This window comes from Bos taurus, chromosome 7 (assembly GCF_002263795.3).
Source record: "Bos taurus isolate L1 Dominette 01449 registration number 42190680 breed Hereford chromosome 7, ARS-UCD2.0, whole genome shotgun sequence".
Taxonomy (NCBI): Eukaryota; Metazoa; Chordata; class Mammalia; order Artiodactyla; family Bovidae; genus Bos; species Bos taurus.
Genome location: NC_037334.1, coordinates 94,746,404 through 94,772,591, shown reverse-complemented (window position 1 = coordinate 94,772,591; position 26,188 = coordinate 94,746,404). Strand labels below are relative to the sequence as shown.

At 40.7% G+C, this 26,188-nt stretch overlaps 1 protein-coding gene across 9 annotated transcripts in view; it reads left to right on the top strand.

Annotated features, from left to right (window-relative positions):
• The window catches only part of SKIC3 (SKI3 subunit of superkiller complex), a 144,218-nt gene extending 136,204 nt beyond the window's left edge, over positions 1-8,014 (top strand). For all 9 annotated transcript variants that reach the window (XM_059888830.1, XM_059888829.1, XM_059888831.1 and 6 more), the window contains 3 exons: positions 2,913-3,043; positions 5,210-5,333; positions 6,992-8,014. In XM_059888830.1, coding sequence (XP_059744813.1) covers positions 2,913-3,043; positions 5,210-5,333; positions 6,992-7,066 — 330 coding nt within the window. In that variant the 3' untranslated portion in view covers positions 7,067-8,014. The remainder of the gene's footprint in view (positions 1-2,912; positions 3,044-5,209; positions 5,334-6,991) is intronic.
• Positions 8,015-26,188: the final 18,174 nt, after the last annotated feature.

Below are 26,188 nucleotides of genomic sequence, written 5' to 3'. Positions count from 1 at the left end.
ATAATGAAGTTCTGAATAAAATTTTCAAAATTGTTGACTTTGATTTCAGTTCAGTTCAGTTCAATCACTCAGTCATGTCCGACTCTTTGCGACCCCATGAACCGCAGCACGCCAGGCCTCCCTGTCCATCACCAATTCCCGGAGTCCACCTAAACCCATGTCCATTGAGTCGGTGATGCCATCCAACCATCTCATCCTCTGTCGTCCCCTTCTCCTCCCACCCTCAATCTTTCCCAGCATCAAGGTCTTTTCAAATGAGTCAGTTCTTCGCATCAGGTGGCCAAAGTATTGGAGTTTCAGCTTCAACATCAGTCTTACCAATGAACACCCAGGACTGATCTCCTTTAGGATGGACTGGTTGGATCTCCTTGCAGTCCAAGGGACTCTCAAGAGTCTTCTCCAACACCACAGTTCAAAAGCATCAATTCTTCCGTGCTCAGTTTTCTTTATAGTCCAACTCTCACATCCATACATGACCACTGGAAAAACCATAGCCTTGATTAGATGGACCTTTGTTGGCAAAGTGATGTCTCTGCTTTTTATTTTATTTTATTTTTATTTATTTATTTTTAAATATAAATTTATTTATTTTAATTGGAGGTTAATTACTTTACAATATTGTATTGGTTTTGCCATAGATAACATGAATCCACCACGGGTGTACATGTGTTCCCCATTCTCTGGTTTTTAATATGCTGTCTAGATTGGTCATAATTTTCCTTCCAAGGAGTAAGCATCTTTTAATTTCAAGGCTGAAATCACCATCTGCAGTGATTTTGGAGCCCAGAAAAATAAAGTCAGCCACTGTTTCCACTGTTTCCCCATCTATTTGCCATAAAGTGATGGGACCAGATGCCATGATCTTAGTTTTCTGAATGTTGAGCTTTAAGCCAACTTTTTCACTCTCCTCTTTCACTTTCATCAAGAGGCTCTTTAGTTCTTCTTCACTTTCTGCCATAAGGGTGGTATCATCTGCATATCTGAGGTTATTGATATTTCTCCTGGCAATCTTGATTCCAGCTTATGCTTCCACCAGCCCAGCATTTCTCATGATGTGCTCTGTATATAAGTTATATGCAGGGTGACAATATACAGCCTTGACATACTCTTTTTCCTATTTGGAACCAGTCTGTTGTTCCATGTCCAGTTCTAACTGTTGCTTCCTGACCTGCATACAGGTTTCTCAAGAGGCAGGTCAGGTGGTCTGGTATTCCCATCTCTTTCAGACTTATTTATCTCTAACTGGCTTTGCACTTTTTTCCTATATTGGGATTTTGTTAACGTATTTCACTTTTGGCTTTCTTCTCTCCTTAGATAATTTTTGAAATGTGGAACTTTATCATTACCAGGTAAAGAATTAAGTTGTATGTATTTGGTAGACCAGGAGCTTAGTAATGGATAGATTTCATTCACCCATAGAATAGTGTTTCTTCTTTTAGCAAATATTTTAGTGTTTTAAAAATGGTATCTCCTTTTTGAATCTTTCCTTAATCCCTGTCAGCCTTGTGTTGTAGTTCCCTGAGGTCAGGAATCAGTTCTTAGTAATTTTGTAGAATTTCACCCCCTATAGCATTAAATGGCAACTTGGACACTGAACAAGTAAGAGCTGATTGTATTTTTAAAGTAAACATGTCAAATGTCTAATGATTTAATGTTTAGTCTCCAAGTCACGTGTAACTCTTTGAGACGCCATGCATCCCTGTCCTTCGTTACCTCCCGGAGTTTGCTCAAACTCATGTCCATTGAGTTGGTGATGCCATCCAACCTTATCATCCTCTGTTGCCCCATTCTTCTCTTGTCCTCAGTCTTTGCCAGCATCAGGGTCTTTTCCAGTAAGTCAGCTCTTTGCATCAGGTGGCCAAAATATTGGAGCTTCAGCATCAGGCCTTCCAATGAATATCCAGGGTTGATTTCCTTTAGGATTGACTGATTTGATCTCCTTGCTGTCCAAGGGTCTCTCAAGAGTCTTCTCCAGCCCCGCAATTTGAAGGCATCCATTCTTTGGAACTTAGCCTTCTTTATGGTCTGGCCCTCACATGCATACATGACTACCGGGAAAACTATAATTGTGACTATACGGACCTTTGTTGGCAAAGTAATGTCTCTGCTTTTTAATATGCTGTCTAGGTTTGTGATAGCTTTCTTTTCAAGGAGCAAGTGTCTTTGAATGTCATAACTGCAGTCACCATCCACAGGGATTTTGGAGCCCGAGAAAATAAAATCTGTCCCTGTATCCACTTTTACCCCATCTGTTTGCCTTGAGATGATGGGACTGGATGCTATGATCTTAGTTTTTTGAATGTTGAGTTTTAAGCCAGCTTTTTCACTCTCCTCTTTCACCTTCATAAAGAGGCTGTTTAGTTCCTCTTTGCTTTCTACCATAAGGGTCGTGTCATCTGCATATCTGAGGTTATTGATATTTCTCCTGTCAATTTTGATTCTAGTTTGTGACTCATCCAGCCTGGGATTTCGCATAATGTACTCTGCATATAAGTTAATAAGCAGGGTGACAATATACAAGCCTTGATGTACTCCTTTCCCAATTTTGAACCAGTCCATTGCTGCATGTCCAGTTGTAACTGATGCTTCTTGACCTGCATACAGGTTTCTCAGGAGGCAGGTAAGGTGGTCTAGTATTCCCATCTCTTTAAGAATTTCCCATAGTTTGTTGTGATCCACCCAGTCAAAAACTGTAGTCAGTGAAGCAGAAGTTGATGTTTTTCTGGAATTCCCTTGCTTTCTCTGTGATCCAGCGGATGGTGGCTGTTTGATCGCTGGCCTTTTCTAAACCAAGCTTTTACATCTGGAAGTTCTGGATGTACTGCTGAAGCCTAGCTTGAAGGATTTGGAGCATTCCCTTCCCAGCATGTTAAATGAGCGCAATGATTTACTATTTGTGTTTACTTTTACAGGCTAATGTTTCCAATGCTCACTGGCCATCCTTGGTTCAGGAGGCTACGGCTGAGGCCCTGAAACTTTGCTTTTGTCCACTGGCTGTCCTTTTACAAGCTTTGTTACAATTCAAACGCAAAATGGGAGCAAGGTATAAAGAGTCTTTGTTCATTTTTTTCTTAAAATGTTTCTTCACTTTTATTCCTTCTGGGAAACAAAAGTTTAGAATGAATTTAACAAACTTTGATGTTATTCATATATATATTTCTACGTTGGAAAGGCTGATTCTAGTAACCCAATAAGGAAGAAAATAAAGTCTTACAATTTTTTTTAAAAAGTAGTTTGGTACACAGATATAGAATATGAGAGATTTGCATGATAGCCTTTCAAGTGAAGAAGGCCTTGGTATTTTTGGTCTTAAGTGTTTTAGGATGAGATAACAGTATAAATGTGGATTCTAGTAACAGGCAAAATCCAAAAGGCTCAAGTTCAAAGCTAGATTGACATAAGTTCTTGCAGAGCACAATAAGCTATGAAAAAAGTAATAAATATTGAAAAGGCAGAGACATTATAAACAATGTGGTTTTTAATACCTAGAAAATCCAGAAGCTTCACAGAATTAAATGTAGAAATTTTGGCTTCCAAAATCTTATCTTTGGAAGGGGGGGATGAGGTCAGAAATAAATTTGAAGAACATCACTTAAGTGTTATATGGATGAAAAAACAGGCAAGAATATTTTGAAATTCTGAGAATAATATCTAGTCTAATGGATATCATACATAATACAAAGCATAAGTAAAACAGTAGTTTAGGAGCATATATTACTGGAACAGAATTAGGTATTGTAGACATAGAGCTTAACACACAAATATGTGGCAAAGGTCACATCAACACCACGAAATAGGAGTGAAGGAAGAGTTAAAGACCTATGACTAATTAGCAGTGCCATCTTCATTTCTGTTATACATTTATTTTGCCATTTTTTTATATGACTAATTTTACCAAGAAATGTTTTAGGCTATAATTTGAAGTTCCTAATGAACTCTTTCTGCTGATGCTCAGTATAGATCACTTCAGTTCAGTTCAGTTCAGTTGCTTAGTCGTGTCCAACTCTTTGCAACCTCATGGACTGCAGCATGCCAGGCCTCCCTGTCCATCGCCATCTCCTGGAGTTCACTCAGACTCACGTCCATTGAATTGGTGATGCCATCCAACCATCTTGTCCTCTGTCATCCCCTTCTTCTCCTGCCTTCAGTCTTTCCCAGAATCAGGGTCTTTTCAAATGAGTCAGTTGTTCACACAGGTGGCCAGAGTATTGGAATTTCAGCTTCAGCATCAGTCCTACCAATGAATATTCAGGACTGATTTCCTTTAGGATGGACTGGTTGGATCTCCTGACTTAGAGAGCCTTAACCCCCAACCCCCTGTAATCTCTGTGAGCAGCAGCCAAATTCAACTCAAATAAACATACTGCTTTACTATTGATTCCTATGTAAACACATCTTAAGAACAAGTTCTTTTTTTTTTTTTAATTTTATTTTATTTTTAAACTTTACATAATTGTATTAGTTTTGCCAGATATCAAAATGAATACTTACCTGGCAGGGGAGATACCATGATCAAGAACAAGTTCTTTAGCTCCTCCTTCTAACCAGTTGCTACTTAAAAAATCTTCTTATTCAGCAGTTCTGAAGTTAACACAATTTATGTTATTTCTACCCATATAGAAGGCTTTGGAGTCATAAATATTAGTAAAACTGGAAGAAGAAATTAGAACACAACTCTAAATCAGCCTGTTACTACATAAGTTCACATACTATACAGGTTTAATACATAAAAGCATATGCTAAAAGTCTGATATTGTACACTTAGCCTCTATTGTAGATGTTAAATATTTCTAATTGTTCCAGTGTATATTATCTTTGTATCATTTATTTTCTGCCTGCTTTCAAGAAGGATTAGAAATAGAGCAGTCAGAAGTGCTCATAAAACGAGTCATTTTCCCAATTTTTTTGGAAAGGGCCTTATTTGTCTGCAAAATGAGAGTAATAGCAGCAACCAACCTTACAAGGTTGTAAATGTTAAGTGTGACCATGTGTGTAAAACATTTGGCATACTACTGCATAGCACATAATAAATACTTCATAAATGTTAGCCATTATTATTACCCTTTTTGTTACATGTATAAAAAATTTTATGAAGTAATCAGCACATCATCTGCAGAAGAATGAGAAAGATAATATGTGTGTGTGAGACTAGTAGATGAAGTATCTTAGTTTATATGCTTTGGACTAAAAGTGAGTATCTTTTTCCTAGAGAGACACGACGACTTTTGGAGAGAGTTGTGTATCAGCCTGGATATCCCAAATCTATTGTTTCAACAGCACGTTGGTACCTTCTGAGACACTTACATGCCAAAAATGATTATGAGCTCATTGATGTAAGACCCTGATTTTATTAAAAGTATTTCATCGTGGACCTTTGTTGTATGAAGGCTGAGTGTTGCTTTGTCCTGGGCTTTGCATCCAGTGGCTAGGCTGCCTAACCAGCATCCCTGACCACTGGATGCCGGTAGCAGTGTCCTCCACCCAGCTTACAGCAGCTGAAAATGTCCTAGACATTGCCAAATAATACCTCAGGTGTCATCACCGCTAGTTGAGAACCCCTGATTTAACGTGTAGCATAAGAAAAGATAGACGAAGGTTCTGGGTTCTGGTTGTAGTATTTCTTATAACCAGTGCAGAGGAGGCAATAGAGAGGTTTGGAAGTAGCAGAAGTTAATGGGATATTCATATTATCTTTGGAACAGTTTGCTTCTTGTTGTCCTTGCTATAAAATGCACATGACAGTTTCTGCTCCGGGTATCATGGGATGGCTCTGGTTTCTAAATATGTAAACCTATACAGTTGACTCTTGAATGCATATTTAAATGGTGTGGTTCCCCTTACACTCAAATTTTTTTCAGTAGTAATTACTACAATGCTCCATGATCCTTGATTAGTTGAATTTACGGATACCAAGGGCCTACACAGGTGGCTGACTATAAGTTGTATGTGAATTTTTGAGCATATAGAGGGTTTTCATCCCCAATCCACATGCTGTTTAAGGGGCAGCTATTTAAGGTGTGTGTGGATTCTTTTTAAAAAGAGTATGTAAGACATGTATTGGGTCTAAATTCTTACAACTTCAGCCAACAGTTTTAAAAACAATGAAAACTAATGAGAAGATTTTTTTTTTTTAACACCCACAGCCTTGGGAGAAGAGATAAATGTCTCCCTAGAGCACAGAGTAGGCATGTTTACTGCCAATTATAAAAGAGTCAAGTCTCCTAGGCTCAAGGTTCCCTTCTTGTCATGCAACTCACTGTGTGTGGGGAAGCCATGTACACCCATCCACATCACCCTGTGAGACTTAGAGGGTGAGGGGAATGGATGCAGATATAATGATACTCATGTTGTTTGCTGCACCCTGAATGATGAAGATATTTGCCTCTGACCCACATGTCCCGTATCTTCTGGCAATATTTGTGAAACTGTGGCAGGCTAACTTGTTAGCTTGCTAATAGAGCAACAGCTCAGAGACCTTCTCAGTGTTTGAAAATGAACAACCAAAAAATGTGTTAGTAATCGAATGAGCAACAGAAATCAAAGCTTCTAGTTTGTGGAATTGGTGAAAATTATGGAAAGGTTCTTAATGGAACTTAGAACCTCAAGGCTTGATCTTAAGCTGTGGTTTTAAAGGAGAGCAGTGTCATTTGGACAGCCCTGTGCATAAAATGGTCTTTGGGGTATGGGTTTAGAGGTGACAGTGTTGTAAAAAAAGCCTCCAATCAAAACCTTTAACTTCATGCACCACTGTCAGTGGTAACAATCAGAATGTTGACATCTCTACTATTGAGTATTTGAATAAATAGTGCTTATGTGATGTTAGCTTTGAAATTCATTTCAGCAAAAATGACTGAAAGGTTGCACAGAGTCAGTTCTTGTTGTGTAGTTTGATGTTGCCAACTGCCCTATGGCTTACTTCATTTCTAAGAATCTAGATATAGGTATTGTTAATAAAGAGAATACTGATGTTCCTGTCTGTGATTTCCCACAGGTGCTGGTAAACAATGCCAAAACTCATGGAGATACAAGAGCATTGGAACTGAATCAGAAGTTGTCCTCAGAATAACAGTGCTTTATTTTATAGTAAGCAGGCAAAGAAAAAGCTATTAGAAAGAATGAAACAAAGAATCAAGACTTTTCCCCAAAGCAACATTTTAAAAAGCTATAGTTATAATCATCCATTCCTTTTTAAAATGGAAAGACCTTTAAGTTCTTAAGCTAGGGATGTGATTTTCCATAAACTCTTAATATAACTTTAGTTTGAAAACATTTTTTGATTTTGAGAAGTCTATAATGAAAGGAAAAACCATGATTCCCTTAGTTGTTCGTTAGTTATTTGCGAATCATTATTTTCTGTATCTTGCATGGTGCACAATAGAGCTTTTTTTTTCTAATCCCTTACAATAAAGCCTTAATAGCCATTTGCTAAATTATATGCAAAATGAGATTAGCACAGTGCAGAATTTTGTTAAAAAACAAATTAAAAGTTTAAATTCCTTCTGTGAATTCTAGAGTTCAGCAGACCAATTCATCCAATATCCAAATAATCTTATAATCTGTTTTATTAGTGGTTCATCTTGGGTTCTGTTGAAGAAGTATAATGTAAATGTTAGGTGAGTCCTAGACTGCTAATTGGGCTTCCTTGGTTGTTCAGACAGTAAAGAATCCGCCTGCAATGTGGGAGACCTGGGTTTGATCCCTGGGTTGGCAAGATCCCCTAGAGGAGGGCATGGCAGCCCACTCCAGTATTCTTGCCTGGAGAATCCCCATAGACAGAGGAGCCTGGTGGGCCGCCCTCCATGGGGCTGCAAAGTCGGACATGACTGAGCGACCAAGCACAACACAGACTGCTACTGGATATGTTTATAGAATTCAAAACACTCAAATGTAAGGCTGCATTGAAAAAGTGCGTGAACATTTTTCAAAAATAATGCTGACAATATTTAACTGATCATGCAATTCCTTCATTTATGCTAAAAAGATGAACTTTTCTTAAATAAAAACAAAAATGGTGTCTTGTTTTCTTTATAGTATCAATTTAGATATAATTTCAGAATTTCAAATTTGAAGATTTGAAAGTATAGTTTCCTATTTTATTTTTTCAAAAAGCCATTTATATTAGTTTGAAGAAGCTGTATGTCACTTGCTTTGGATCTTTGGTTTTAAAGTGTTTGATCTATTTACATAAATTATTGTGTGAAAATGGGTGGTATAATTTATATACTTTTCTGAACCATCAGCTTCACAGTGTTACTTTGTGAGATAGTACAAATTGATAATATCCTGTAATTAAATTTTACTCCACAGGTTAATCTTTTGAATGCCTATATTTGGCTGAATATTATCATCATTGAGACCTATTCAATCTGAATCTTTAACGATGGGGGCTAGGACTCTGCATTTTAAAGGCATGCCTAAGAAATTATAATCTTGGGCCATTGACCCTCGTGAACCACTGGATTAATGCAATGATGACCCTGCCCTTTACTTCTTTCTTTCATAAGACCAAGCACTTGCCATTCTCTGCCCGTGTCTTCCTGTCCTCACAGCTGTCAAACCGATTTGTGCTTTTAACAGCCTGGTCCTTAGACCTGGCAAGGCTGTGCTAAAGAGGCTGCCCACACAGCCCCATGCCCACACCCTCCTGCTTCCTCAAGGGCGTGTTAGCCTTCACCCCCACAGTGGACTCATCCATCTGCTTACACGTTTATGAGTCAGTTCTTTTTTTTTTTTTTTTTTGGAGGCTAATTATTTTACAGTATTGTAGTGGTTTTTGCCATACGTTGACATGAGTCAGCCATGGGTGTACATGTGTCCCTCATCCCGAACTCCCCTCCCATCTCCCTCCCCATCCCATCCCTCAGAGTCATCCCAGTGCACCAGCCCTGAGCACCCTGTCTCATGCATCGAACCTAGACTGGCAATCTGTTTCACATATGATAATATACATGATTCAGTGCTATTCTCCCAAATCATTCCACCCTTGTCTTCTCCCACAGAGTCCAAAAGTCTGTTCTTTAAATCTTTGTCTCTTGTGCTGTCTTGCATATAGGGTCATCGTTACCATCTTTCTAAATTCCAAATATATGCGTTAATACACTGTATTGGTTTTTTTTTTTTTTTTTCTGACTTACTTCACTCTGTAAAATAGGCTCCAGTTTCATCCACCTCATTAGAACTGATTCAAATGCGTTCTTTGAATAGCTGAGTAATATTCCATTGTGTATATGTATCACAGCTTTCTTATCCATTCGTCTGCTGATGGACATCTAGGTGGCTTCCATGTCCTGGCTATTGTAAACAGTGTGACATACAGACACATACATACATGCGGATGGCTAACACATGAAAAGATGCTCAACATTACTCATTATCAGAGAAATGCAAATCAAAACCACAATGAGGTACCATCTCATGCCAGTCAGAATGGCTGCTAAAAAAATCTACAAACAATAAATGCTGGAGAGGGTACAGAGAAAAGGGAACCCTCTTACACTGTTGGTGGGAATGCAAACTAGTACAGCCACTATGGAGAACAGTGTGGAGATTCCTTAAAAAGCTTGAAATAGAACTGCCGTACAACTCAGCAATCCCACTGCTGGGCATACACACTGAGGAAACCAGAATTGAAAGAGACACGTGTACCCCAGTGTTCATCGCTACACTGTTTACGAGTCAGTTCTTGTTCTCCACTTGATTTCTGGGCTGGTACTGCTTCACAAGGTCACTTTCACCGACTCTGTGGACTTGGCTGACTTTTGTTCCAAGCCTGTAATCAGGGAGTAACCTTTTGACTCCATTACCTAATTCTGGCCTCCAGGAACTTCAAGCTCAGATTTTTTAGAAAATAAGAAAGTACTCTAGTTAATACTATCTCAGGTAATTCTCTCTCTCTCTTTGCATAGCTGTATATTCATCCTATTTGTTGCCTTCTCTTCAAATTGCTCCTCAGTTACTGTGAGCCTCAAATCATTCCTAACCATATAATTTATAGAACTGACTTTATGCCAGACCTGTGTGAAGTGTTTTAAACATAATTATTTAATCCAAGTTGGTAAAGAAGAGTGATACTAAACAGCATACTTAAAGCAGAGAAACTATGAGTTGAATCAGTGTTACCTGATTCTAAGAAGTGGCTGAATTTTCAGAGTTTATATGTAAGTTTAATTAGAGTACATTAAAATTATTTCCTGACGTATCAATATTTAGCATTCATATTAAGTGTTTCATTATTTTTATCTCTGAGAAGTAGAGTGCATTTTCTGTGAATTCTTACCTACCATTTGCTATTATTAACAATTATTAGTCAACTTGATTAATAATTATTAAATATTGATTAGATGCATATAGGCTAGCTTGGCATCTAATAGTCATTTCTGGTTGGAAAGTCACTTTAGCTTATGAGTAAACTTTTGGAGCACAGTCTGTTTGGAATCACTTGTCATAGTTCTTAAAGTGCCCCTTGTGTTAAAAACACACAACCTTAGTTGATTAAAAAAACAACCTTAGTTTTAAATTACTCTGCTCCTTTTTCACTTTACAAAATGAGTTGACAAGCTTCATTTAACCTGACACTCTACACAAATCAGGATTGATCAAAAATACTCATGTTGTATATTACAGGAATTAATGTGGTTATTTAAACTGGTATGAAACTTTAAGTTAGGTAAATAAATATTTAGTATTAAGTCATATACAAATATGAAAAGATAACACATATTTGATTTCTCCACAGAAAATTAGTTACCTGCTTCAGGGAAATTTTATAGGAACACAAAAATGAAGCATATTTTATTTATGAATCAGTGTGTCTTGCAGATTCATTTTAATTTTTGTGCATTAAAAAATGTGGAAACTTTGTTTTGACAAAGTTGACCCTTGTCTCTGGACAGGTCTTCCTTTTTCCCACTTTAGTTTTATTGGATAGAAAACTTCTCAGACTCCCAAACTGTTTGTTATAAGACATAGCATTCAGCCGCTGATTATAAACTGACCTTCAATTTGCAGGAGAGGTTTTTTGTTTTGCCTTTGTTTTTGTTTTTTTTTCCTTTAGAAAGATAATGTATCAGATACAGGTAGAGTGGTCATTTCATGTTTAAGTGATATGTGTTTATTTTGCATGTGTGCTCAGTCTGCTCAGTCGTGTCCAACTCTTTGTGACCCCACGGACTGTAGCCTGCCAGGCTCCTCTGTCTATGGAGTTTTCCAGGCAAGAATACTAAGTGGATAGCCATTCTCTTCTCAACTGGATCTTCCCGACCCAGGGATCAAACCCGTATCTCCTGTGTCCCCTGCATTGGCAAGTGGGTTCTTTACTACCAAGCCATCTGGTACTTTTTATACAGATAAACTAGAAAGTCCATAAGGAAGGCTGAGCACCAAAGAATTGATGCTTTCAAACTGTTGTGTTGAAGACTCCAACCAGTCTATCCTAAAGGAAATCAGTCCTAAATATTTGTTGGAAGGACTGATGCTGAAGCTGAAGCTCCAGTATCTTAGCCACCTGGTGTAAAGAGCTGTTTCATTAGAAAAGACCCTGATGCTGGGAAAGATTGAAGGCAGGAGGAGAAGGGGATGACAGAATGAGACAGTTGGATGGCATCACTGACTCGGTGGACATGAGTTTGAGCTAACTGGGAGATGGTGAAGGACAGGGAGGCCTGGTGTGCTGCAGTCCATGGGGTCGCAAAGAGTCGGACACAACTGAGTGACTGGACAACAGCAACGAAAGTAAAAAATCAGAAAATACCTTTATTTATGCTATACACAGAACTTCTGGTTTAGAAAATGTAATCACTTAGGTCTGTTGGACCTAAAGACCACTTACAGTGTCTAGCTGTCCACATACTATATAATAATGGGTTTTTCCTCTCTTTGGAGGATTAGGAACTTTTTGAATAACAGTATTTATTTAAAATTCTGATTACCTGAACAAATACCCTTATACAACTCTTAGTTTTTTTTTTTTTTATAAATGCTATTTTTAAATTTCACAGTGTTGTGAAGAAATTTAGAATCTCTTAACAGTGTTATGAAATAGTTAAAATTTTTTTCTTGTATTTTAAGCTTAGAATTGAAATACCTATTTATTTTAGTGAAGGGAAATGATGCCAGGAGAGGGATCATTGAAACTGGAGTGTCCACTGAAAAAAAGGTGTTGGATTACATACAGTATCACCGGACTGTTGAAATAATTTGTATGTCATGATCTTGCATGAGTTTGAATCAGTACACAGGTTCATTTGGGCTTCATGATTTACCACATACTTTCCTTATATATAATCTCTATGACAAAAATACTTAAGTTATATTTATTCTGGAGAGAAGAGAGGTAATGAAAAAAATGCTTATCTTATTATTATTTCTGTTTGTGGTAGCAGAATAATGGCCCCCTAAGATGTCTGTGTCCCAACCCCTGAAATTTGTGAATACATTGCAGATGTGACTTAAGGTTTTGGACCTTGAGATGGGGGGAGTATCCTAGATTATCTGGGTGAATCCAGTTTACTCATAAGAGTTCTTAAAAGTAGAGAGCCTGTCAGAGGGACGTGCCAGCGGGAGGTCAGAGAGATTCAGTGTTGGCGGCTGTGAAGATGGAAGAAGGGGCCCCTATAAGGGCAGCCTCCAGGAACTGGAGAAGGCAGGACACGCTCTCCTGCCGAGTTCCCGACAGGGATGCGGCCCGGCTAATACTTTGATCGTAGCCTGGTGAGACCCATGATGGACTTCTGACTTACAGAACTGTAAGATAATAAATTTATATTTTTCAGCCGCCAAGTTTGTGGTAGTTTGTTAGGGCAGCAATAGAAAGTCAGTACATTGCTCACTGTGATAGCTGTTAAAATGAATACTCGTACCTTTGAATCTGAATTTCACCAGATCACTACAGTTGAGGATCATCCTCTAAATTGTTGCCAAAAAGGGTGGGGGAGGGGGGGTGGTCATCAGATACAAGATAATGAGTTATTAAAAATGGTTACTGTGAAAAGTACCTGGCTCTTAGGAATATGTGGCTGTTTATTTCTGTAATAAATGTCTGGACTATTCTCAACAGTCTACTTACAACACAGTATCACCGACTTAGCTGATTACATATTATACTTCTCAATTCTCTTTAAAGGAAACTGCACTGGATTATACTCACAAAACCTAAGTGATATATTTCAAACTCAGTTTCAGTGTTGAATGGGGATGTGCCTGCTGCTGCTGCTGCTAGGTCGCTTCAGTCGTGTCGACTCTGTGCGACCCCATAGACAGCAGCCCACCAGGCTCCCCGTCCCTGGGATTCTCCAGGCAAGAACACTGCAGTGGGTTGCCATTGCCTTCTCCAATGCATGAAAGTGAAAAGTCAAAGTGAAGTTGCTCAGTCCTGTCCGACTCTTAGTGACCTCATGGACTATATACTAAATAATGGTAATTAGAATCCTTACCTTTGGGCTGCTGTTTTTACTATTGCTATCTGTACAAGAGCATGAGGAAAACGTCTTACAGTTCCAGAGCATAATGATGTATTTTGTGTATTTTCACTCAATTTCTTATGTGCCTGGATAAGTATATCTTTTTTTAATTTCTCTAAAACCTTATCCAGAGTTACTCACCTCACTGTTACTAAGGTGTGCAGTTAATGCTCTGTGTGGTGTTACTAGAACTGCCAATTGCCAGCAATGGACTATGAGAAAACCCATTTCCTAAAAACCCCGAAAGTTAAGTTACTCTTTTTAAAACAGCAAACTCCTAAAACCTGCAAAAGTATGCATGTGCCGTTTTCCCATCAGTCTTTAAATCTGAAACTAGATTATTAATCTATATCAGTGGTGGTTAAAATGAAGTCATTTTAACAAATTATGTAAATCAAAACACCACCAGTTGATATGAGTATTTTACAAACACTACATTACATATTACCTTGCAATCTGAATCATTACATCTAATATTTGTGTGAGTTTATTTTCGATAATTGAAACTTCACAGAATTCAGCAGCAAATAAAGTGTAAAGAAAATAGTTCTGTACATTCAGTTCAGTTCAGTCGCTCAGTCGTGTCCGACTCTTTGAGACCCCATGAATCGCAGCACGCCAGGCCTCCCTGTCCATCACCAATTCCCGGAGTTCACTCAGACTCACGTCCATCGAGTCAGTGATGCCGTCCAGCCATCTCATCCTCTGTTGTCCCCTTCTCCGCCTGCCCCCAATCCCTCCCAGCATCAGAGTCTTTTCCAATGAATCAACTCTTCGCATGAGGTGGCCAAAGTACTGGAGTTTCAGCTTTAGCATCATTCCTTCCAAAGAAATCCCAGGACTGATCTTCAGAATGGACTGGTTGGATCTCCTTGCAGTCCAAGGGACTCTCAAGCATATTCAAAAGCAGAGACATCACTGCCAACAAAGGTCCGTCTAGTCAAGGCTATGGTTTTTCCTGTGGTCATGTATGGATGTGAGAGTTGGACTGTGAAGAAGGCTGAGTGCCGAAGAATTGATGCTTTTGAACTGTGGTGTTCTGTACATTAGTTCCAACTGTTTTACAACCTATAAGGCTTATGTCATAGTTCAGCACCAAAAAGATCTACAGAACTTCCTAACCCAGTCTTATTCATTTCGTGTGATAGTTTTTGTTGTTGTTATTTTTAAGGTGAAAGTCTGAGAAAATGCTTTATATATTCTACTTTCAGACCTTGAGGAGTGAAATACTTTTGGCTGATCATGTGTTGTAAAAACTTGAGTTGTACCTTTTAGGTTTTTTTTTTTAAAGCAATAAGTGATGTTTTATTTCTATTTTTGGCCACATCATTTGGCATGTGGGATCTTAGTTCCCTGATCCAAGGATCGACCCCACACCCCCTGCACTGGAACTGTGGAGTCTTAACCACTGGACCACCAAGGAAGTCCCTGACCTTGTAATGTTTAATGTGAATGTGTGAAATCAGGGCCTTGAGCTAGATTGCTAATGGAAGCATTCCATTATTCTAAGGCTACCCAAGTTTTCCAAGTCCAAAGTGACCTAAAGCAAAACACTGATGTAAACTGACTAATGCAGCACAAGCAAAGCAGCAACTCTGGTTTTCAGCGAGCAGCCCTGCTGCCCCTCCCCCAACCCTCTTCACCAGTGCTTACAAACCTTCTTAGGGTAGAAGCCCTTTTCAAAGATCCTCACTGTAGGAACGTGGGTCATCAGTTCTAGGTACACGAGTAGACCTTTACTTTGAAAGTGACTTAATAGAAGCCAGTCTCTATAAATACTTGAATGGAATTGTGTGTGCAGGCGAAAAAGGCTATACTTTATTCCTCTCTGTTGTTCAGTCCCTCAGTCATGTCCAACTCTTTGCCACCCCATGGGCCAGGTTTCCCTGTCTTATCACCAACTCCTGGAGCCTGCTCAAACTCATGTCCATTGAGTCGATGCCATCCAACCATCTCGTGCTCTGTCATCCTGTTCTCTTCCTGCCTTCAGTCTTCCCCAGCATCAGGGTCTTTTCTAATGGGTTGGTTCTTCATGTCAGGTGGCCAAAGTATTGGAGTTGCAGCTTCAGAATCAGTCCTTCCAATGAAAATTCAGGACTGATTTCCTTTAGGATGGACTGGTTGGATATCTTTGCAGTCCAAGGGACTCTCAAGAGTCTTCTCCAACACCACAGTTCAAAAGCATCAATTCTTCGGTGCTCAGCTTTCTTTATAGTCCAGCTCTCACATCCATACATGACTATTGGAAAAACCGTAGCCTTGACTAGATGGACCTTTATTGACAAAGTAATGTCTCTGCTTTTTAATATGCCTTCTAGGTTGGTCATAACTTTTCTTTGAAGGAGCAAGCATCTTTTAATTTCATGGCTGTAGTCACCATCTGCAGTGGTTTTGGAGCCCAAGAAAATAGTCTATCACTATTTCCATTGTCTCCCCATCTATTTGCCATGAATTGATGAGACCAGATGCCATGATCTTCATTTTTTGAATGTTGAGTTTTAAGCCAGCTTTTTCACTCTCTCACTTTCATCAAGAGGCTCTTTAGTTCCTCTTTGCTTTTGGCCATAAAGGTGGTGTCATCTGCATATCTGAGGTTATTGATATTTCTCCCCGCAATCTTGATTCCAGGTTGTGCTTCATCCAGCCTGGCATTTCACATGATGTACTCTACATATAAGTTAAATAAGTAGGGTGACAATATACAGCCTTGATGTATTCCTTTCCCAATTTGGAACCAGTCCATTGTTCCATGTTTGGTTCTAATGTTGCTTCTTGACCTGCATAAAGATTTCTCAGGAGGCAAGTAAGGTAATCTGGTATTCCCATCTGTTGAAGAATTTTCCACAGTTTGTTGTGATCCACACTGTCAAAGGCTTTAGTGTAGTCAACAAAGCAAAAATAGATACTTTTCTGGAACTCTCTTGCTTTTTCCATGATCCAGCGGATGTTGGCAATTTGATCTCTGGTTCCTCTGCCTTTTCTAAATCCAGCTTGAACATCTGGAAGTTCATGGTTCACATACTGTCGAAGTCTCTCTTGGAGAATTTTCAGCATTACTTTACTAGCATGTGAAATGAGTGCAATTGTGCAGTAGTTTGAACATTCTTTGGCATTGCCTTTCTTAGGGATTGGAATGAAAACTGACCTTTTCTAGTCCTGTAGCCACTGCTGAGTTTTCCAAATTTGCTGTCATATTGAGTGCAGCACATCAACAGCATCATCTTTGAGGATTTGGAGTAACTCAGCTGGAATTCCATCACCTCTACTAGCTTTGTTCACAGTAATGCTTCCTAAGGCCCACTTGACTTCACATTCTAGGATGTCTGGCTCTAGGTGAGTGATCACACCATCGTGGTTCAGTTCAGTTAAGTCGCTCAGTCAGTTATGTCCGACTGTTAGTGACCCCATGACTGCAGCACACCAGGCTTCCCTGTCCATCACCAACCCCCAGAGCTTGCTCAAACTCATGTCCATCAAGTCGGTGATGCCATCCAACCATCTCATCCTCTCTCGTCCCTTTCTCTTCCTGCCTTCAATCCTTCCCAGCATCAGAGTCTTTTCCAATGAGTCAGTTCTTCGCATTAGGTGGCCAAAATATTGGAGTTTCAGCTTCAGCATCAGTCCTTCCAATGAATATTCAGGACTGATTTCCTTTAGGAAATGGACTGGTTGGATATCCTTGCAGTCCAAGGGACTCTCAAGAGTCTTTTACAACACCACAGTTCAAAAGCATCAATTTTTTGGTGCTCAGCTCTCAACATCCATACATGACTACTGGAAAAACCGTAGCTTTGACTAGAAAGACCTTTGTCAGCAAAGAAATATCTCTGCTTTTTAATATGCTATATAGGTTGGTCATAGCTTTTCTTCCAAGGAGCAAGCTTCTTTTAATTTCATGGCCACAGTTACTATGTGCAGTGAATTTGGAGTCCAAGAAAATGAAGTCTGTCACTGTTTCCATTGTTTCCCCAGCTATTTGCCATGAAGTAATGGGACCAGATGCCATGATCTTTGTTTTTTGAAGGTTGAGTTTTAAGCCATCAAGTTATCTGGGTCATTAAGATCTTTTTTTGTATAGTTCTGTGTGTTCTTGCCACCTGTTCTTAACATCTTCTGCTTTTATTAAGTCCATACCATTTCTGTCCTTTATTGTGCCCATCTTTGCATGAAATGTTCACTTGCTATCTGTAATTTTCTTGAAGAGATCCCTAGTATTTCCCATTCTATTGTTTTCCTCTATTTTTTGCATTGATCACTGAGGAAGGCTTTCCTATCTCTCCTTGCTGTTCTTTGCAACTCTGCATTCAGATGGATTATCTTTCCTTTTCCCCTTTGCCTTTTGCTTCTCTCTTTTTCTCAACTATTTGTAAGGCCTCCTCAGACAGTCATTTTGCCTTTTTGCATTTTTTTTTCTTGAGGATGGTCTTGACCACTGCCTCCTGTACAATGTCATGAACCCCCATCCTTAGTTCTTCAGGCACTCTATCACATCTAATCCCTTGAATCTATTTGTCACTTCCACTGTATAATCATAAGGGATTTGATTTAGGCCATACCTGAATGGTCTAGTGGTTTTCCCTACTTTCTTCAATTGAAGTCTCAATTTTGCAATAAGAAGGTCATGATCTGAACCACAGTCAGCTCCTGGTGCTGTTTTTGCTGACCGTATAGAGCTTCTCCTTTTTGGCTGCAAAAAATATAATCAGTCTTATTTTGGTATTGACCATCTCGTGATGTCCATGTGTAGAGTTGTCTCTTCTGTTGTTGGAATGGGGTATTTGCTATGGCCAGTGTGTTCTCTTGCCAAAACTCTGTTAGCCTTTTCCCTGCTTCATTCTGTACTCCAGTGGACCCCCATTAAGTAGAATATGCATGTTGTCCATCTGACTCCCAGATGGCTTAAATAACTTGAGTGCCTACAACTGTGCCTGTTTAATGCTCTTTCCTTCCCTTTGATCATATAAAATATGGTCATTGCTTAATCTCTGTGGGGAAAAAAAATACCGCAGAGTTTAGTATCAGGAGAGCGGGAGTTATTTTGGAAAACCACCACACCTGGTTTAAAAGTTTTAATCTTAATTGTCTTGTCCAATTTAATAGCTCAAAAGAAAGGGGAAATAGTGTACAAATAGTTTATTTTTTCTTTATTGATCGGTACTTGGCTGTGCTGGGCCTTTGCTCCTGCATTTGCTGGAGTGGCAGCTCCTCTTTGCTGCTGTGCATGGCCTTCTCCTTGTGGCGTCTTCTCTTGTGGAGCAGAGGCTCTCGGCGTGAGGACGTCAGTAGTTGCTGCGTGTGGGCTCAGTAGTTGTGGCACCTGGGCTTGTTTGCTCTGCAGCACGTGGGGTCTTCCCCACCAGGGGGCAAACCCATGCAGCCTGCATTGGCAGGTGGACTCTTAACCACTAGACCACTAGGGAGGCCCTATAGTTTTAAAAATGTTTCCTGCTCTTAGAAGTTTGGAAATTATCCCGCGTGCACACGCACGCGCGCGCGCGCGCGCTCTCTCTCTCTCTCTCTCTCTCTCTCTCTCTCTCTCTCTCTCTCTCGGAGTCTTGGATTCTCCTGCTATCTTCTAAGTAAAATGGAGCTGTAACACTGAAAAAAAAAAAGTTTGGAAATAAGCCTGTAAAGAAGTCAGGTGGTATGGAAAAAAGGCAATTGCAGGTTATATGTTGGCAGAGTGAGTTATGTGGGATTTCTTTTTTTTTTTTTGCTTTTGTACTTTCCTGGCAGTGTTGATTTCCCTTATGTTTGACACACAAGGGTCTCTAGGCATATGAGAAAAGCCAGATGGAGCAGAAGTTTGTGTAGAAAGAAGATTAAAGAGAAAATCACTGCTGAGAAATCAAATGCATATTGTCATAAAGCAGCTTTAATAAGGTGGAAACACATATATTTCAAAACTGCCTGAGGTCAGCCCTATATTGCCTCAGAGCTAGTGCTCTGTATGTGGTTGGATGGCTTTTCTGTCAAAGAACTATTATTCAGAATAACCTATTAACTCACTTAACCCAAATTCAGGCAGTGGTGGATAGCTATGAACACTGAGAAACATGTCGGCAGCAATAAGGTTTTATACATGTCAAGTAGCGTCTAAGAAAGCCCAAGTAAGATCTAGCTCTGCAGAGGACCTGGTCCTGTACCATTGACTTCAGCAGAGGAACTTCTTATGTCGATAGGGTAGTAGTCTCTACCACAAGGGCCTAAGCTGTCAGGGACTTACTTTCAGGGGTGGAAAGAATGCCTACTATGTACCAAGCACTTTATACAGTCACCTCATTTTATTCTCACATAATTTTTTTACAGTAAATGTTAACCTTGTTTTACAGAGAGGGCACAAGTGATTCACTCTTCTGAAGTTGTCTGTAATCTTAAGCAAACAGAATCTGGCTTCCAAGATCATTTCCAATATTATCATCACATTTTAAAAATAATTTGCTGTCATCACAAAGATATGTAAATAAGCGGAGGTGTGTGTCTTTGTGACTGACTGAGTTATCCTTCCAGAGTCTATTTTGATGCTATCATTTACCTGCTACCACTGTCTGAATTCTAGGAAGAACCTTAGGATGAAGGGGACCTCTTCCAAAGGACTAACTTGGCAAATTTATTTTCTCTCAAGCTTCACAGGCAAACAAACTTATGCAATGATAAGGGATACTCCACTCTTGCCAGATTTTGAACTTGATAGAAACTGAGGCCAATGGTCAGCTAATTATTTCAGTTTATCTTTGATAACATCCCAGGTGCCAGCCCTTGGCTTTCCCTTTGGCTTTTCTAACCTCTCTCCCATCAACTTTCTTTTGACCCTCCTATGTCTTAGGTGCCTAGCACCTCCTTGGCTTTGAAAAGCCTTGCTCTCCTTAGGACTTAGTTAACCAGTCCTTACAGAGAAGTATCCATGAAGGCTCATGGGTGTGTGTTTGTTCTTTTTGAGGACTTTTATGTTGTGAAGACTGTGCTGTTGTGAATATGTAAAAGCCTTTAAGTGCTAAGCAATGGAACTTAAGAATAAAGACTAGGTAGGTTCCGTGGTTTTGGACTGAAGCAGTAGGTCATTCCCATGCTTCCTTGTAGGCCTTGTGCACTTGAAGCCCAACCCTGAACGTCCCTCTTGTGAATGTAGTACATAGCATTTTTTGGAGAAGCATCTGTTAGTTGGATACTAATGACTTGACCTGGCATTTATAGCTCTTGGGTTTGCTTTTGATGGCCAGAACTTCTGGAGGAAATATGCTTCACAGCTCACTGGTACCAGCACCTTACCCGCCTCTAGTCAGAGTCCGAAATGTTTCTGTAGCTGTTAGCCTCTGTCCCCAGAAACAAGAAGTGCTTTTAAAGTAGAGGAACTTTCTCAGTATAGTTTTGTTCCAGGAGAAATCTGTAGTTTGCACTTATTACTGCTTTGGTCCACTGCTTGGTTTATTGCAAACCAATATACAAAGAGTATGGCTCTGGGTTTCACCAGTGGCTCAGTGGTAAAGAATCCACCGGTGATGCAGGAGATGTGAGTTTGACCCCTGGGTCAGGAAGATCTCCTGGAGGAGGGCATGGCAACCCACCCCAGTATTCCTGCCTGGGAAACCCCATGGACAGAGGAGCCAGGCAGGCCACTGCCCATGGGGCCACAGAAGAGTCTGACATGTGACGGAACACAAGCAATATACACAGTACAGGGACCTTTTTGAACAACACCGGTTCGATTCCGAGTTGCATAAAAGAGTACTATGGAACTTGTTTTTTTCCATAAAGATCTAAAACTCTGTTTATTGTTATTAATCAGTACCTTTATCAGGTGTAATATCTACAATGGATCAGACACATATTTAGAGAAACAATATAGCAGAATGTTTAAGAGCAAATTCTCTGCACTGATGAGTTCAAATTCTGGCTCGACTTCATACTGGCAGCACTTGATACTTAGCACTTCATACTTAACGTAAATTGCTTTATCTCTCTGTGCCTCAGTAACACATATCTGTTTGGAGGATTAAATGAGTCCATCCAGGTAAAGTGCTTGGAACCATCTCTGATACCTGGTAACAGCTCAGTTTCTTTTTTTTAGTCTTAGTGGCATTGTTCCCATGTTAAGATGGGTGAACTGACTCCAGGTTAGAGAACATAGCCAAAGTTGCACATACAGTGCATGTGGCCCTGCTTTTAAACTCAGGTGTGTCAGAGCCCAGGATCCCTCAAGACTTCCCAGCATTAGGAGTTTGGAATTTTGTTTTGTTTTCTGTTTCCATCTCTGGGGATTGTAAAGGAGGGCCTGGTTTATGACATCCTGCCGAGCACACCAATCATTTTGTCCTCACATCTCATAAATATCATCTGAAAACGAGGTAAGAAAGCTCTACCGAGGAACCTGGGGTTACGGAAATTTAGTCTATGGAGTTAGAAAATTTCACGACTGTATGCTAAAGGGAAGATCTTAAACAGCAGAACTTTACCACAAATGTGTGTGACTCTCCTGAAGAGGGAAATGCCGAGCTGCGTAGGGCCCGAAACAACCTCTTGTTTTTTTCCTGACGATAAACCTTCCTCTATCTGGGAGGGTTCACCCCCCCCCCACCCCCCTACCCTGCGTCTGATAAGATGCAGCACATTTATTTTATATGGAAGGGCAGTCGAGAAAGCATTTATAACCTTTCTCTACTGAGTTGTGTGATACATCCAACTTTCTATTTACATCGAAGGACAGGGACGTCATTGACAAGGAGAGATCTGATCTGAAGCATTGCTGGTAGAAATCCCAAGTTGATGGTTGGCGCCATCTGCTAGCAGGAACGCCCAGGGAAGATCGAAACCCTCAGACCATTATGCTTCCTCTCCTACCTCACTGCTGGCTCCCTACACTCACCAAGCTTCCTCTTCTGCCTCTTCCTTAAATGTTAGGTGCTCTCGGGTTCTTCCCTGGTCTGTATTTCTCACATAATCTTCATGTCTCCCACGCCCACCCCACCCTCCCAAGACTAGGCAATCTCTTCCTTCCTCACTCATATCTTCACTAACCATTTCTGTCCTAATTCCTCAGTTCTGCTCTTTGTCTCAAGCTCCAGGTCCTTACGTTTCACTGACCACTGGACATCTCCTTTGGGATATCTCAAGTGAAAGTGAAAGTCATGTCCGACTCTTTGTGACCCCATGGACTGTACAGTCCATGGAATTCTCCAGGCCAGAATCCTGGAGTGGGTAGGCTTTCCTGTCTTCAGGGGATCTTCCCAACCCAAGGATCAAACTCAGGTCTTCTGCATTGCAGGTGGATGCCTTACCAGTTGAGCCACAAGGGAAGCCCAAGAATACTGGAGTGGGTAGCCTATCCCTTCTCCAGCAGATCTTCCCGACCCAGGAATTGAACTGGGGTCTCCTGCTTTGCAGGTAGATTCTTTACCAACTGAGCTATCAGGGAAGCCCTTGGGGCAGCTCATCATATCTTCAAGAAATCAGTCAATTTAAAGCTGAGCTCAGCATCATCACTCTCCTGCCCTATCTCCCTACTTTTTACCCAAATTTGTTTCTCCCACTATGTCTATAGTCTGTACTCTACAGCCAGAGGGGTTTCACTAAAATGCAAATCTTATCATGTCACCCTGCTATGCAAAATCCTTCAAAGGACTTTTTTTGAAAGATAAGGCCCAAGTTCCTCAACATGAGTTATATGGCCCTTTGTGATCAGACACCCGACTCCCCTAACTTCTCCAACTTTCTCTTTCCTGCTTGCCTTCCCCAGCCCTCCCCCACCTCCACCCACACTTTAGGTTCTGACTGTGTTGAACTTCTTCAGTTCCTGGCCTGGGTTGCATTTTTTGGCCTCCAGGCCTTTGCTTAGGCTGCACCTTCTGCCTAAGTCTTCCCTGGTAGCCCAGCTGGTAAAGAATCATCTGCAATGCAGGAGACCCCAGTTTGATTCCTGGGTCAGGAAGATCCCCTGGAGAAGGGATAGGCTACCCACTCCAGTATTCTTGCGCTTCCCTGGTGGCTTAACTGCTAAAGAATCCTCCTGCAATGCGGGAGACCTGGGTTCGATCCCTGGGTTGGGAAGATCCCCTGGAGAAGGGAATGGTTACCCACTCCAGTATTCTGGCCTGGAGAATTCCATGGACTGTATAGTCAATGGGCTTGCAAAGAGTCGGACATGCCTGAGCGACTTTCGCTTTCACTCTGCCTTACCCCCACCTCTACCAATGAAGCCCATTTTCCTTGGCTAACATCTGTTTATACTTTAGAGTCTCCGTTTAGATCTCCCTTCTTCTGGTAGGCCCCTGTGTCTGGTTCCCTATGTTTATGCTCAATGCCTCTCCTGTGTGCTTCCACCATACCCCTTCTTTGCTCGAGTATTTGCAGGTTTGACTGTTGGTCTTTTCCACTAGACTCTAAGTTCCCTAAGGGCAGAGTCCATTTTTATTTTGTTCTGTGTTGTATCCCCAGTGACTAGCACACAAATACTCCCTCACAAAAGTTTGGAGACTCCATTTATAAGGTAAACACGTATATATTATGGATCAAGGTTCTCCTTCTTAGTTTTGGATGCTTCTTGCTGGTATTATTGGTGACACCATAGAAGTGAGCTGATGTTTGGTAAGTTTCTGCAGAAGAGGAGAGAGTTGATGGTGTCCACAGCAGTCTGGGGGATGCTGTTTCTTTGACCTTGAGCTTTACTGTTGTCCTGGCACTCAGGTGTGAGTATATCCACCTTATAGTGGGGCTGAGAAGGAAGTTACTTGAATAACATAAGGTGCGGGATTTGTCCTTCATTTTCTATAGGGAAGCAAAATGCTTTGAACATACTCAGACATTCTCCTGTATTTGTGGAGAGAAGTCTGACATTTTCCAGAGGATTAAGAGTTGGTGTTTGGTAAAGAATAAAGTGCCCCATATTGTGCTTCTTAAGGGGATTATTCATTTTCATTATCTTTTGGGGCCTGTGGCAAAATAATGCAGAAGGAGGGAAACCTGGGGCTCCATTGGCTCCCAGAGCAGAGTTGAAGCTACTGTGAAATGCTGACTCTTGAGCTCCAGGGCCCCTCATTTACCTGAGCTTTACCAATGTGTTTACTACGTTCTTGTAAAATTCACATTTTAACTACAATAAGTCCATTGATTCAGACCACTCTTTCCACTCCCACTTCTGCTGACGCCACCTGCCCCTGGAGTGGCCATGGACATCTTCGGAACCAGCTAAAATAAAGTTGAGTGGGGGATATATTAAAACTCAACATTCAGAAAACTAAGATCATGGCATCTGGTCCCATTAGTTCATGGCAAATAGATGGGGAAACAATGGAAACAGTGAGAGACTATTTTGGGGGGCTCCAAAATCACTGCAGATAGTGACTGCAGCCATGAAATTAAAAGGCACTTGCTCCTTGGAAGAAAAGTTATGATCAACCTAGACAGCATATTAAAAAGCAGAGACATTACTTTGCCAACAAAGGTCCATCTAGTCAAAGCTATGGTTTTTCCAGTAGTCATGTATGGATGTGAGAGTTCAACTATAAAGAAAGCTGAGCACTGAAGAATGGATGCTTTTGAAGTGTGGGGTTGGAGAAGACCCTTGAAAGTCCCTTGGACTGCAAGGAGATCTAACCAGTACATCCTAAAGGAACCAGTCCTGAATATTCATTGGAAGGACTGATGCTGAAGCGGAAACTCCAATACTTTGGTCACCTGACGTGAAGAACTGACTCATTGGAAAAGACCCTGATGCTGGGAAAGGTTGAAGGTGGGAGGAGAAGGGGACAACAGAGGATGAGATGGTTGGATGGCATTACTGACTCAATGGACATGAGTTTGAGCAAGCTCTGGGAGTTGGTGATGGACAGGGAGGCCTGGTGTGCTGCAGTCCATGGGGTCACAAAGAGTCAGACACAACTGAGTGACTGAACTGAACAGAGCTGAACGGGGGGATATGTTGGGGTCAGAGGGTGATGTGTATGTTGTTCACAGTCACTTCTGTTTGGAGTTAAGTTGCTCCTATCCCGAGGTAGCAATGGCTTTCAGGAATATTCCTCCAATACTGAGCCTACTCATCAGGACAGGGCATCAACAACAAATTAAAGCTGTATAGGCTTTCAGTTCAGTTCAGTCGCTCAGTCGTGTCCAACTCTTTGTAACCCCATGGACTGCAGCACGCCAGGCTTCTGTGTTCATCACCAACTCCCAGAGCTTGCTCAAACTCATGTCCATCAAGTTGATGATGCCATCCAACCATCTCGTTCTCTGTCGTCCCCTTCTCCTCCTGCCTTCAATCTTTCCCAGTATCAGGGCCCTACTAAATGTGATTCACCTTCTCATAAGGCATAGTTTTCAGGCCATCTAGTGTCTGCAAATCTCTGAACACCCCAACTTGGGGTGCCCAGTGAAGAATCCTAGCAGAGGATCCTTTGAATCCCTACTTGATTGCATTACCTTCTGTTCTATGTGGTTCTACCCTGTCAACGCCAATACAGAAGACACATGCTAGGAAAGCTTTTGGCTTGATCTTGCCCTGTTATTTGAATTACAAGTTAGAGCATTTTTGCTTACAAGGAAAAAAATGTGTCAACTTTTTTTTTTTTTCTATTTGCTGTATGTCGTCATTGTTTTTGCTGCTAAATGTGTAAAGTCAAATGTGGATCTGGCTTGGCTCTTAATCTGCGTGAAGTTCTAACTTAACTTTTCCTACAACCACTTATTTGGTTCATTACAAAGAGTGACTCTGTGAGCCTCCTCGTGTGTTTGTTGTTGTG